The following is a 15302-nucleotide window of genomic DNA, read 5'->3' as shown; positions in this document are numbered from 1 at the left end:
GCACGTGTCATTCTCTGATCTTTTGAATCAGCCTTTAACATCAATCTCTGTTCACTAGATTCAGCCAATTGTGCCTCACTAACAAACTGTGCTGATACACCTTCAGTTTGTTGCTTATCTTCTTCCACTCTCTTAAGCGATGGAGATGGTGGTGAACCTGCTTTCAGGACATACATATAAAATTCCTTAGCCTTGGCAATCGTATTAAGCCTGTATCGTGTCCCTGCATGACTCACCACTATTCCAATAGGGATCTCCCATCCCTTCCTTTTTCTCAGCATCTTAGGAGGTATTTCTTTCAAAATCATAATATCTTGTCCCGCAATTTGAAATTTCTGGTGATAAAAGGCCTGGATGATCTCATTTTGAAGTGACCTCTTAGAAAAATAAATCACCACATCCCTGGGTAAGTTCTTCTGTCTCGCTATCCAGGAGTTAACCCTGAAAAATTTTTCCACCTCTCTTGATAACTCTTTAGGGTCCCATCCCAAGATGGGAGCAGTAACCTTGGTCACTCTTCCAGTAAGTCCTCACGTGGGTTTTCTCTCAACCCCCTTATTCTCAAAGCAAATTCCATCTCTTTAAACTGAGAAACCATCAACTCTTCCTCAGTTTTATCAATTTTATTTTCTACTGTAATAATTCTATTTTCAAGTTTGTCAGTCTTTTCCACAACCTCATCCACATGATCATCTAGATGTTCAACATGTGCAGCCAGCCCTTGGAATGCAAACAAAATGTCTTTTCTCATCTCTATTTTTAAGTTCAAGAAGATCAGCTACCTCTTCCTTTATTTGTAAAGTCATTTCTTTCAAAGCATCCTGCAGGTCTTTAAGCGTAAGTGCTGGTGGTGGGGGAGAAGGTGGTGGGGATCTGGGTTTTACATTAGACTGAGTGACAGGAGAGGAAATTGAAGTTTTAGAAACAGAAGGAACTGCCTGCCTTCTTGAAGCCATTTTCACTTGCTACAAATCACTTTCTCCTGTCACTTTCGCTTTTCCTCTGTACTCTGGAGGGAAAAAAAAGGGTAAAAATAGAATCCAAAAAAAGAAAATAATCTTAATACTAAAAAAAGGGAGAAAGAAATTCCAATATATTAGTTGAATTGTAACAAAGTCCTCGTACTTATTCTTTTAGAAAAAAAAACATTTCAGCGCCATTTTCTTTTCCTTCTTCAAAGTCTGATTTATAAATGGAGAAGATTAATGCAGCTCGGGTTAAAGTTCTAAATACTTGCAGCTTAACTCCTCCTGGTCAGCTCTGTCTGCTTTAAAGGTACACGTAAGTCAATATAATCCGCAGATGTGGTTGCCGCGTCTAGCTTCTCTCCTACACGGAGAGGGCATCCTGGGCTCGGAGAAGCCTCGGACTCTGTGGGAGCTCTCACCCTCCGATCCCCAGATAATTCTGGGATATTGGGGAGCTCTACAACTATCCGAGGGGACTCACCTCCCCCTCTTCTCCCAAAGAGAAAGTCTACGAGCCGCAGAACAGCTGGTTTTCGCAGTCTCCGCGGCTCCAACGAAGCCTCAGGGCGAGCGGCTAGGAAAAAGCCGCTGTTCGGCGCGGCGAAGTCCCCAAGCAGGATTTTCAGCCCCTGAGAGACAATTCCCAGGAGGCCTGCACCGGGCCTTCCAGAACCTCCCCAGCCCAGAGTGGGACAACTTGCCATGGCAATCTTGCCACAGCCAACACACCAAGGAATACCTCACCATGGCCAATTCACCATGGGACAACTTGTCACAGGACAATTCAACAACTCAATTCCTCAAAATAATTTCAACATTTTTTTGAATTTTCTTCATTTGTCCCTCCTTTTTGTATCCTTTAATGCAGACATGTCAAACACAAGGCCCGGGGCCAGATCCGGCCCGCGAAGTGGTTTCATGCGGCCCGCGAAGCCATCCTGGAAACAGTGAGGGAATGGCCCCCACTGCCTTGGCCCTGGCCCAGAGACCCTCCTTCTGCCAGAGACCCTCAGATCTGTCCCACTCCTGCCCAGGCCCCCATAGGCACCCTTGATGCGAATGATGTAGAGCTGGCCATGCCCACCCAGTAGGTTATATGCACTCTAGCCATGCCCACCCAGTAGGCCACACCCACCCAGGCCACACCCACCCGGCCCCCTGAGGGCAACCGCAATGCTGATGCAGCCCTCAATGAAATTGAGTTTGACACCCTTGCTTTAATGGTTCTATTCCACCATTTCTTCAATGCTAGTGCAACTCTTGTCCTGCAGTGAGTTGTCCCGCAGCAAATTGGTCATGGCGAGTTGGCTGCATGGAGTCATTGCTCTGCTCAGGAGCTGAAAATCCTACTTGCATTTGGGATCTCTCATCGCTAGGGGCTGGTTGAAAAAGCTGTGTGCTGAAGGGTGTAAGTTCCCCTCCATGTGCGGAAAGGAGCTCCTTGAGTGGGGTGCATAGATTTAAGCTGCATTTCTGCACTTTTCTCAATTTTCCTCCATGCACCAAAGGAAACGCCTTCTGTGGGGTGCAGAGACGAAGCTTAATTCAGTTAATTGAAATTAATAATTGTCTCACAAATATATGTCAGGGTTCTAGCTTGGAATGTTAAACTTCCTAGTGGGTCTCATTTTGTCCCTGTTATTGTCAGCAGAATAATCCAGTATTAAGCTTGTGCAAAGGATTTGGAAGAGGTGCTTTGCAAAGCATACTGGCCTGAGTGAGCAACCCCCTCCTTGAAATCTTAAAAGTAACATTTTTTTTGGGAAAACCTGTGGAGGTGTTTCACAAACTATCCCAGCTGCTTCTGCAGAAATACATGCACAGCTGCTTTACTGTGTCCCAGGTGAAATAGTGTCTGTGCACTTATGTACTAACATTTAGGTTTTAAAAAATTATTTTTGCACAAGATGACTTAATTTTATTTTGCACTTAAAATGAAGCTGCCATATTAATTTGTTGATATTTCCTTCCAATGGTATCCAATTACGATCAGCCACTACACATGGATGAATATGTGAGAAATGATAACAGATGATTCCAACAAGATACAAATTGAATACTGTGTATTATTTCAAATATATATCAAGCACAGTCTGGCCTTTCAGCCATGTATAAATCAAAATAAATTAGAGGATAACATTCAAAATCAAAGCCACAAGTCTTTCTTTAAAAAAGAATAATTGTTTATTCAGTGTTATACTCTTGATCCCTTGGCAACAGATAAATATAACATATGTAAAACCCTATTGTTTCCCACCCTGTTTAATCTTAACTGGGGCTATCTCCCTACTATTTTAAAATAAATCTGATAACTTTGATTGCTGGTTAATGATATTTTGGAAGAGCAAGTTATATTCTCAGAAGCTGTTATAAACTTCATTGCTGTCTTATACATTCAAACTACAGATTCCTCATTACTGTTTTTTATACACTGCAGATTCCTAAGCCTGCACTTTTAACTGTTAACTAAAATCATCGGATTTTTATTCCACTTTCTATATAAAAATGAAAATGATGTATATAATATTCCTCCCTCCTACTTTCCACACAACCACCACCCTGTGAGAGGTAAGTTGACCTGAAAGAGAATGATCAGCCAAAAGCCATCCAATCATTTTCCTATAAGAATTTGTTTTTTTCAGGCTAAAACTGAAATACATTGGAAAATTTGGTGTTCATACAAATAAAAAACAATAAAATACCTTTTGCTGATAAAATACAATTTATAGCAAATAATAATTGAAAGGTTAGCTGTAGTAATCAAGACTGACAAATGTTTTGCTTACATTAACTTTCATTCAAGAGACTTGACCCAGATTAAGAGTGGACAACCTTCATTTTGGGGAACACGCTGAAGACCACAGTGAGTGGTACCACTTCAGACATCTGGGTGAGGCCAAGGTTTACCATTGTTGTTTTTCAGAGTTTGTGGGTGGAATATTTGGTTCTGTTATAAAGCTGTATTAAGCCCATTAACAAGATTACAGTACTGTACAATTTTTGTATGCATTTTCTAGCTCAGAATAGCAGGAAACTCTACTGCTGTTATCTGGCTATCATAGTTGAGAAGTGGTTCCAAGTGCTACAAGAAAAATATTTGACCATGCATGCAACTGGTTTTATATACTGTCCGTAAATTATAATGTTAATCTATTAGCACTTGTTGCAAGTTTACCCTGATGAACTGCTTTGAGTCAGACGTTCTTAAGAGTGGATTAATAATGAATGATGAACAAGGAAAGTATCAGTATTGTGATCATACATCACAAGGAAAGCATAACAACTGCATATATTTAGATACCCTCCCTCCCTCCCTTCCTTCTCTTTAAAACTATGAGCAGACCTTTTCTTTAATACTTTTGAAAACTCTATTATAGACTGGCTCAGCCTATTATTAGAACAGAGGTCCCCAACCTTTTGAGCACCGGGGACTGGTTCTGTGGAGAGAGGTTTTTCCGCGGACCGGAGGTTGCATAGTTTTGTGCGCTGCCTGCATCCCAAGGAAGGGGCTTTGCTTGTTTGTGCGGACCAGTTGCTGGCATGCCATGGACTGGTACTGGTCCACGGACCGATGGTTGAGGACCCCTGCCTTAGAATCCACTGCAGTTAATACTGTAAGAATGAAATGCCCAGGTGGTGTTTTTTGTATGTATACACAAACAGAGGAATGTGAATTCAGCACCAGTCATACCAGTAATTTTTTTTTTCCTATAACATTTTAAGAAGAGAAAGCAAATTTGTTCCTTCACCTGTGGTAAGTAGTTCTTCCAGCAGCAGGCCACAAAGCTCAAATTCAGTGTCAGTGGAGGCAGCTTGTTGGCCACTTTTAGGCACGGATCTTTGTTCTTTGTAGACTAGTGGTGATACAGATTATTTCTACAATAAGCAAGCTTTGCACATTATGGTGCTTTCCTCATCTTGTTTCCTGTTTGCATTATCTTGTTATACTGCTTTTAGTTCTGAGGATTGATGGGATTCGTTATATCCAGACATGATAATGTCATCAATAAAATAGTTTCCTGAGTCGTGACTGCTCTGTTCCAACTCTTGGTCAAATGTGAAGTCATCCAGGTTATCTTTACTTGGAGGAGCAACATTGGAATTTACGACCATACATTTGTCTGTTTGCTCTTCTGCAATTGGCGAATACCATTTGTTCAAATCTCTTTCTCCAATGCTCTGCAGTGGAACAAAATAAAGTGATGAGAAAAATGTAAACGGGTTTTAAAATAATTTAATAAAATTATCATAAAATCATAATCATAACATTTTGCTGAACCTATTTATTATACAAGTCACTATTAAAGGTTGTATAGAGATAGAATTAAGCTAATTCACTGAAATTGAAAGTACTGCTTAAATTCTGAAAAGATTATTAACTCTTGAGCATCAGCCAGACCAGCCTAATTACTAGAATATACTTTAAAATCTAAATAATTGCACCAAAATCAATGGTTGAACATGAGTAGGAAAGAACTCAACAAAGTCTAAAGCTCTGCAATTTCATGGAGCTCTACAGTTTGCTGTCTTCACTTAGTCAGCAGTATAAAATAAACAGCAATGTGAACAATCAATAAAGTGAAGAGAGAGATAAAATACAAACTGCTTTAGTAGCCAGTAGAATAGCTGTATGTCAAAGAGAGAGGGTATCTAGGTTCACAGCTGCAATAGTTAACTTGGCTATTTGGAGCATTTAAGAATGGGGTACTCACGAGTAGCCAACTATAACCTCAAATAAATCGAAGTTCTCTGTCGTTGTGCCTTCCCTCCAGAACAACATCTTCACAGAGATATGCACTGTATGTGCCCACTCCAACAGCATTTAAAAAAATTCCACATGAACATAGGCGATATTTCTAGGCTAAGGTAAAGGTAAAGGTAAAGGTTCCCCTGCACATGCGTGCTAGTCATTTCCGACTCTAAGGACCGGTGCTCATCTCTGTTTCAAAGCCGAAGAGCCAGCGCTTGTCCGAGGACGTCTCCGTGGTCATGTGGCCGGCATGACTAGATGCCAAAGGCGCACGGAACACTGTTACCTTCCCACCATAGTGGTCCCTGTTTTTCTACTTGCATTTTTATGTGCTTTCGAACTACTAGGTTGGCAAAAGCTGGGACGAGTAACAGGCGCTCACTCTGTTATGCGGCACTCGGGATTCGACCTGCCAAACTGCTGACCTTCTGATCGACAAGCTCAGCGTCTTAACCCACTGAGCCACTGCGTGCGTCCCTGTGTTTCTAGGCTACTTTGCCACAATTATTTTCATTTAATTATTGAATTATTTTAAATAATACATTCAATTGTTGATAATTACCTCTATGAACATTGGAGGTTTACATTTAGGGAAGAATGCATACTTTATTTTTCTCCAAGCACAATACATAGCACCGATGAGTCCTATTATAGAAATCGCGACAACAACAAGAATTGGGATGGGATATGAAGAATGTCCTACAAAACAAAAAGAGAATCAAGCTAAAACAAGTGAAATTGGCTTGCACAAGAAAGCAAAGTGAATCTCTTCTCACTTGTAGCCTTGATGGCTTGTATCATGCAGGACAGAATTATATGTTTGCATAAATTATATGTTTGCATAAATTATAAATTATATGTTTACAGACTTAAAGGTGTTTTCCCTTCCCATTTTGTTCATTGTAGTTTGGATTCAGAGTTCTAAAATCTTCCCCAATATACCTCCATTGTACCTAATTCAAAATTTTAGTCTTCTTACTGTCAGGAGCAACTGATCCAAGAAACTCAATGGAATTACTTCCCCACTGCCAGTAGAGGCCAGCAGTCTCAGCCCCTTGAAAATAACTCATGTAACTAGCAATCATCTCATAGAACAGAGGAAGGGTCTACATCAGAGTTCCCCAACTTTTCTGAGTTAGCGGCCCGGAGGGAAAGAGAGGAGCAGAGAAATGAGTGTGCACACGTTATGTGCATGCGCAAACAGGCATGCGCACGACAGTGATGCCAGCATCTGCACGCATGCGCCAGCGGACCACACACACCCTTGGCGGTGCTGATTGCCTGCGTACCTGCAAACAGGCCGCTAGCAACTGTGAGCATGCGCAAACGGGTCGCTAGCGACTGTGTGATGCTGGTGGTGGTGCTAGCACTCACACGCATATGCAAATGGGGTTGCTAGCATGAGTGGGGGGGTGCGCATACTCGCCAGCCATTCCTGCGGCCCACTGGCCAACAGGTCATGGCCCGGTATTGGGCTGTGGCCCACAGGTTGGAGACCCCTACTTTACATTATATTTTTATGTAAATGTAATTTTATAATATCAATCCTACCAGCAGCAGTGTTTAGCTACTCACAGATTTTTGTAACACTCAGCCTCACAAAAACAAGTCATGCAATAAAATGTTATCCATCCTCCCAACACAATATAAAATAGCTTGTAAAACATATATAAGAAACAAAGGCAGTTCCAAGTCTGAAAGCCCACCAGAATTAAATTTTCAATTCCTTCTGAAATATTAGTAACGTAGGGGCCAAACACAACTCTAAAAAAGTATGGCAAAATACGGGTAGTGCTCAATTTACAATCAATTTTTAACAACCATTCAAATTCATGACAGACTAAAAAAAATTACCTTTGACCTATCCCAGATTTATGGCTTATTTTTGTGGAGAAATAAAAACATCCAAATATATATAGGCTCCAAGAGTGCAATTTTGTCTTAATAAAAATTGCAAATAAAATGATTTTATGCATTCTAATAAATATGCATTTAATATAAGATTGAAAGTAGATTCTTACTGAATCTGCCATATTATGAAATACAATCCTTTTGAATCTTTCGCAAAATCATTCCAAAGAATCACAGTTATATTGTTAAAAATCTGCTTTCAAGTCTGTGAATATTTTGAGGTTGCAGTTCTTTTAAAAGTTATGAATGTAATTTTATACTTTGAAACCCTAATATACCTAACAGGCTCAATATAAATACTAAAAATGCGAGCAGAGATATAAGATATTTCAAATCAAATGTTAACATACCTTTGGCTGTTTTAATGCAAGTTACATTGCTAAAAGCACTAGTTTTCTTATACATTTCAGTATATGCTTGCACTTTTAAGCAATATAATGTTGAGGAGGTCAGATTTGAGATTGTAAACTGTGACGGTTTACGTCTGAGTTCTTTCTGCAAAAAAAAAAAAGAGGGAATACATACATGGATAGACCAACAAGTGAATCATAATAAATTCTGGGAAATATTTTATCATTGGAAATAATAATAATAATAATAATAATAATAATAATAATAATAATAATAATAATAATAATAATAATAATTATTATTATTATTATTATTATTATTATTATTATTATTATTATTATTATTTAATTTAATTTTTATACCGCCCTTCTCCCGAAGGACTCAGGACTTATTACTTGTACAGGGCAAGTAATATTGCAGAAATATGAGCCAGTCATTCTGAAGAACAGGAAAATACCAGTGACAACTGATCAACTATCATTGGACACTATTTCCTAGTTAGCAGTATTTGGAATGACACATTTGTGTGAAGAAAGCACACTTGTGTGACAAACGTATACCTTCCATTTGAAGATACCGAACTGAAAAGACAAATTTTTATGCTATGAAGGATTCATGGAGAGCAACTATACTTGCACGTAACTTGAAAATTTGAAAAATATGTGAAAAAATACAGAAGCAGAAATAGAGCAGCTCTTAAACAGTACTAGAGGGACACGGTGTCTCAGTGGGTTAGGACGCTGAGCTTGTCGATCAGAAGGTCGGTAGTTTGGCAGGTCGAATCCCAAGTGCCACGTAACAGAGTGAGAACCTGTTACTCGTCCCAGCTTTTGCCAACCTAGCAGTTTGAAAGCACGTAAAAATGCAAGTAGAAAAATAGGGACCACTACAGTGGGAAGGTAACAGCATTCCGTGCGCCTTTGGCATCTAGTCATGCCGGCCACATGACCACGGAGATGTCCTCAGACAAGCGCTGGCTCTTCGGCTTTGAAACGGAGATGAGCACCGGCCCCTAGAGTCGGAAACGACTAGCACGCATGTGCGGGGGAACCTTTACCTTTACCTTTTAAACAGTACTATTACAAACAGTAGTTTGAAAACTACTGTTGTGTGGGCTATTCAGTTGTCTAGTGGAAATGTTACCCTGGAGAAGGTATGAGGGAATGCACTGCACTGTTGGCATGTCCTTAACAACCTGCAATTTGAATATGTTACCACCTTCCAAAACAAAAGCCATAAATATTTTGAAGGGGATTCCAATGACGGGATGTTCTGCAGAAGTGAACTATAAAATATCAGTGAATGAGTTAGACATATGTACACATACACAACAAACAATTGTTTGCATTGGGCTCAATGTTGAAATAATTCAAGTGGAAGATTAAAGCCGCATTTTGCCAATTCTGTTAGTATGGTACGACAGTAATTTCTTCATCATCTTCCAAGTGGCCCAGTTGGACGGCAAAATCAGCAAAATTATCAAACATTTCATAGGTTTACAAAAGGGTTGAGCTAAAAGGCTTTGATACAAATATGTATTTGCTCTTGAACGATAAAAACGTTACCTTGATAGATGAAGTCCAGTACCTAACGTTGTAAGTCAATTGATACGTTTCACTCATTGGTTTGTTTTCTGACTCTCCAGGAGAAGCGATGAAGACATTTATTGAATCCTCAGTGGCATTGACTGAGACAGTTGGTGGGCCCATTTTAGCTTTAAAATAATTTTATATTTATTAAACACTTAACACGCTTAATATTGGGGACCTAAAACTCTAAAACTAAAGCAAAATTTCTATTTCAAAATAGAAATGGATTTTTTAAAAATTAACTTTAACAGTCTCTGCCTGTAGGATAGCTGTGTAATTCTAATTACGTTGTTCTGAATATAACAAAATATTTGTGAGCAATCCCCAGGGAAATAGTGCTACCACATTTCCATTCACTTCAGAGGGATTCTGATATTACAACGCAATAGAGAAACCATTTTCAAACTGGGTTGATATTCACTCAGTCTTATTGCCCTGCCTTGTCTTGGTGTCTAATTGAGTTGCTAGGTAGAGTGTAAGGCACGACATGATTTTCCTTTCCAAGTGGAAATTGGGATCCAATCATTTTGTACGAGGATTTTTAAGGGAATGGGCACTTCAGGCTCTGTAAGCTCCCTAACCACGTCCAACCACGTTTTTTTAAAAAAATCAGAAAATGTCATCCATACTTATTGTGTTTACTAGGAGGAGCTCAAATAAGTTACTTAAGGCCATAGGCTCCCCATCATGCATACTAGTTAATAAGAGTTTACACTTGTTTTTTAAAAAAACAGACTCTGCTATGATAGTGTTTTGTGCTTTACAGTAAGCTTTCAAGACGTGTTTCTATATGCATACATGAACACACACACGCACACACACACTACTTACAAGCTGCACTACAAAAATTTGGATGAACAATACCAAGTATGTAGTTGTCTATTATTCATAAACAACAACAAAATGAATGTATGTAAGTAGGTGAAACTTACTTTGTTCCATAGGTTGAAATGTTAAGGTTTTAGACCAAGGTGACTTGTTATGACTATGTGCTGCCTGCACACGGAGATAGTAGAATCCATCATTGGAGTCAATGAAAGATGAAAGATCACAAAATGTACTTCGGATATTTTCACATTCAGATACGTTTGTCCAGTTGTTTGAAATATCAAGAGAATGACGGGCTATGTATCCACTATAGGAATAGAAAACTAATTGAATGCAATATACTTAACAGCACATTATATTCCAATTTTTCTCAATTTGTCTGCCTTTGGCAGGAAAATAAGCGGTGAAATATGTTAAACTGTCGCATGTGTAGACAATCTCTGTTATCAATTAAAGATCCCTCTACCCATCAATGATGTCATTTTATTGTCATTACTCTTGTAGCCCTCAGCAGCACATGTACATATACACACCCCAACAAATCTTCAGGCATTTCAGCACACACATATATGTGAAACTACAAAACAAAACAATAGAAATGAGATGCGATATGAAAATAAGAAATACATAAGGATTCTTACGGAAGCAGCTGTACTGTGAAGCTCACATTTCCATCATATAGATTATCCCAAGATAAGAAATGGTTCATATTCAAGCTATGAATTTGAAAATTTTCAGGACGAGGTAGACCAATCCAAACTAAAAGGAGGAAAAAAATAATTTCAAATAGTTATACAAAAAATAGCAAGAATGGAGGGCTAAATAGAAGTCTTTAATCCAATTAAACAGGGACGCGGTGGCTCAATGGGTTAGGACGCTGAGCTTGTCGATCAGATGGTCGGCAGTTTGGCAGGTCGAATCCCGAGTGCCGCGTAACAGAGTGAGCGCCTGTTACTCGTCCCAGCTTCTGCCAACCTAGCAGTTCGAAAGCACATAAAAATGCAAGTAGAAAAATAGGGACCACTACAGTGGGAAGGTAACAGCGTTCCGTGTGCCTTTGGCATCTAGTCATGCCGGCCACATGACCACGGAGATGTCCTCAGACAAGCGCTGGCTCTTTGGCTTTGAAACGGAGATGAGCACCAGCCCCTAGAGTCAGAAACTACTAGCATGCATGTGCGGGGGAACCTTTACCTTTACCTTTAATGCAATTAAACAGGAAGTGAGAGTTGTGATGGCCTCTTACATTATAGTAAACCATATTAAATGCAGGTTCTCCAATACCAACAAATTCCTCTTTCCATCAATTTCTACAATCTTGCAGCAAACTAAGAGAGCTTCTCCCCTTTTCAGAATCTGTCATTTTTGCTAGATTTAGGCTTCACTAAACCTCTTCATTAGTTTTTGAGAAGAAAATAGATAAATAGTACACACTCTTCAATGGCTAACCTAGCTCCTATTAAGAAATACATTACTAGAGAATTGCTGACTTTCTACTTTCTTGGCTTAATAAAACATACCACAGTTACTAACTGTCCCTTTGTCAGGCCTAAAGGAACACTGCCTTAAGGTATCCACCTTGACAGTTTTAATTAAAGAAATCTCCAAGAAAAATTGGTAGAAAGCAATATAGATAAGATAGTCCGACTAGCTCTTTTCCCATGTCTTGATTACAGTAGAATAGAGGGAAGACAATATGATTCTAAATGTAAATAAAATTCCATGGTTTCCTTTTTTAAAAAAAAAAGGTTTCAAGGGATTTCCATGTTTAAAATAAATGCATAGAAATATACCTACCTTCAGAAGTCTGTATACAGTGCGTGGGACTGTAAATAGAAGTGTGATCAATCACAAGAGCTTTAACTTTCAGACAATAAGTAGTTTCCGGTTCCAGGTCATCTAGGATTTCACCTGGAAAAATATATTGTGTTTTTTCCTAAAGAGAGACAATTGAATGTATTGTTAAGAGTTATTATTTGTTGTAGTAATTATATTACTATATTGTAATACTACAACAATGCTGACAGTTCTTGTTGCAAAAAATTAAAATAAGATATGTTATTGGCTTAACAGAGGTAAGCTGATCTCTTAAAAGCTGCCAGGTTTGAAAAACACTGTGTAGAAAAACGAGATTCAAAAAATAGTTTCACCCATCCCCACTGTATAGAATAACAATGCTGTTCTGTTTGTTGTTCTCCCCTTCTCTGTCTGTAGTGAAGATGTTCTTATTGGATCTTTTTGTGGCTTTGACAAAGACACAGTTGGGATAGCTTCAAGTTTGAGTGCTTCCTTGATATGTTTTTCTTCTGTTTTCTCTCTTTGCTTGTGGGCAAACTTTCAGCCAAATGATGTAAGGTTCTGATTACTCCCAGTATGTGCTCCAGTAGGTGGTGGGAGTCAAAAGGTAAATATTGGTCTCTGTGTGGGGGTTTCTTAAATGCACCGTGCAGCCAGGGAGGCTAGGCTATGTCCCTTAAAATCCTCCTGTGTGAATTCAATGTTGCCGTCCACATATTGATGTGTTTAGTGATGGCTTCCATTTCCCATGTTTTAATTTTGACCCAAATATCCTCCATGGATCTATACCAGTGGATGGGTGGAGTTCCTGTGAAGGAGTTTATCCTTTGATTCTACTTCTTCCATGTAGAGACTGGCCACAATGGGAGACACAGGTGAGCTCATAACACAGCAGTGCTTTTGTCTGTAAAAAAATCTTTGTTGTATTTGAAATAGAATGGTGGTCAGGCAGAGGTCTAGCATATTACATATGCAGTCTGGGCTAAAGTTGGTTCTGTCACCTTATATGTTGTCTTGTAATAGTTGTTTCCTCACCACTGTGGCTATTTCAGCTGTTAGAATGCAGGTGAAAAGTGATGTCATATAAAAACCATTGTTTCATCAGGATTCAGTTTTAGTTCCTGAACCTTGCTAACAATGTCCAGAGTTATTGATGTGATGGATGATGTTGCCAAACAGAGGAGCTAATAAGGTGGATAGATGTCTTGCAATGTCATAACTGACTGAGTTGATGCCGCTGACAATTGGCCTGAATGAAGCTCCTTCTTTGTATATATATATATATATATATATATGCATGGAGTGGCTTCCCCAGGGTAAAGGTAAGAGTATGATGGCTGGTCGATGGCACTGTTCTTCAGTAGCTGCAGGCAATTCATAAACTTCTTGTAACTGTTGGCAGGATCTCTCTTCAAAGCCTCATACATAGCAGTATCCTTCAGTAAACCGTTCACCTTGGCTTTGTAGTCATTTGTGTTCAGGACTACTATGCATCGTCCTTTATCAGCTGGCAAGATGATGACAGTCAGGTCTCTTCCTAGGGATGTGACTGCTTGCCTATCTTGAATTGTGAGGTTGAAAGAGAGTGTTTTGGCACTGGTGAGAGCAGTTAATATCTAATCTAGGGGTAGGCAACCTCGGCTCTTTTATGACTCATGGACTTCTACTCCCAGAATTCCTGAGCCAGCATAGCTGGCTCCATGAGTCATAAAAGAACCGAGGTTGCCTACCCCTGATCTAATCTATCTCCCAAGCAGAAGTCCCATATTATTCATAACAGAGCAGCTACCCCAATGAGGGAGTGTTTACTGTTTCTCACATCAAAATGCCCTCTGCCACTGCACGGCAAAAGACATGAACATATTTTGTACTTTTGCCTTGGGGAAAAATCAAAAGTATGAGAGGAGAGGAGACTGGGCAACTCTGAACAGAAACACAGCATAGAATTAATTATCACCCTTCCATCATCCTTCTGCTTTTATATAAAAATAGGAATCGGGGAGGAACTTTGACTACAGGTAAAACAGCCAATCATTTTCCTTTATGTAGCAAGAACGATATAAATATTTATGAAGTTATATATATTTATGAAGTTATGCAGGACTTCAGTTATAAGCAGTATTCAGGGTTAAAAGCTATCCCAGATCATCCCACAAGATTGAGTCCCAGGCATCTTGGCTGGACTTGCCCAGCTGGAGTCCAAGGCATAGTGGATCTGAGAGACTTTAATCTGGCAGACAGCCAAAACATTCCTTCCAGCAACCCTGCAGATATCCTGTAGTCTGTCCCTGTCCAGTAGGCCATGGGTCACCCTAAACAGGGACACTGGACAGCTGTCTACAGATCAAATAAGAATGAAGAAACATTGATGTTCTGCCACCCTTATTGCACAATGCAATCCCTAATATGAAGTTTTATCCATATTTGATCAGACCCACTCCACGTCCTCCTCCAATATCAGCCCAGGAGTTTCTTCTGCCATGTCATCTCCCAAAGCACGTCAGTAAACCAAGGTGTGCCCCAGGATCGGGACACAGATTGAGATCACATTAGGGTGATGCCACCTACCCATTCTAGTTGGCAATTAGGGTTTTGGTTGAACAGTCCACTAGATACCCACAATCTCTCTGGAATCCTGTTTGGTCTAGCAGTTGTCTGGGTGAAGCCTTTTTCCCTAAAGGGGAAGACGCACCAACATATCTAGAAGACTGTAGAGTGATCTGTCCATGGTAACAGACCGATTCTAATGTCCTCCTCTATGTGATCAACTGGCCCTGAGGAGGGAAAAACTGATCTAATGTTCAACTTTTATTTGTATTACGCCAGCAATGACTTAGGACAGATACATGCTAACCATGGAGGCCATGAACTCCTGCCTTCTTGCAAACTCTATGCCACCCGCTGGCAGATTTTGCTAGGAAAGAATTAAGGAGGGAATACACATGCTTGACTATTTAAGTTATTTCACACCTAATTGTCAGAGGTAACAAGAAATTTGTCAAGCACAATGTAGCTCTATCGAAACTCCACATTTGTATACTAAAAGAAAATGCTATTGATGCTCATTGACCTTGATAGTTTTCTTGCGGACATTTCATTAACAAACTA

The 15302-nt window shown here is 39.6% G+C and overlaps 1 protein-coding gene across 2 annotated transcripts in view; it reads right to left on the bottom strand.

Moving 5' to 3' along the window:
• Positions 1 to 2416: 2416 nt before the first annotated feature.
• The window catches only part of IFNAR1 (interferon alpha and beta receptor subunit 1), a 29777-nt gene continuing 16891 nt past the window's right edge, over positions 2417 to 15302 (bottom strand). The window contains exons 5-12 of one of the 2 annotated variants that reach the window (XR_014492419.1): positions 12195 to 12333; positions 11039 to 11156; positions 10502 to 10704; positions 9546 to 9694; positions 7980 to 8124; positions 6281 to 6417; positions 4718 to 5147; positions 2417 to 2486 (exon numbers count right to left, since the gene is read on the bottom strand). Coding sequence is in view for 1 of the 2 variants with exons in the window: in XM_083361850.1 (XP_083217976.1) it covers positions 4911 to 5147; positions 6281 to 6417; positions 7980 to 8124; positions 9546 to 9694; positions 10502 to 10704; positions 11039 to 11156; positions 12195 to 12333 (1128 nt within the window). In the remaining variant the exon portion in view is untranslated. Of the gene's footprint in view, positions 2487 to 3016; positions 5148 to 6280; positions 6418 to 7979; positions 8125 to 9545; positions 9695 to 10501; positions 10705 to 11038; positions 11157 to 12194; positions 12334 to 15302 lie in introns of those variants that run through there. The other variant, XM_083361850.1, reaches the window with a different exon arrangement.

Source organism: Vipera ursinii (assembly GCF_947247035.1).
Source record: "Vipera ursinii genome assembly, chromosome: 4".
In the NCBI taxonomy this organism is placed as follows: domain Eukaryota; kingdom Metazoa; phylum Chordata; class Lepidosauria; order Squamata; family Viperidae; genus Vipera; species Vipera ursinii.
This window is presented reverse-complemented; position numbering and strand designations above follow the sequence as displayed.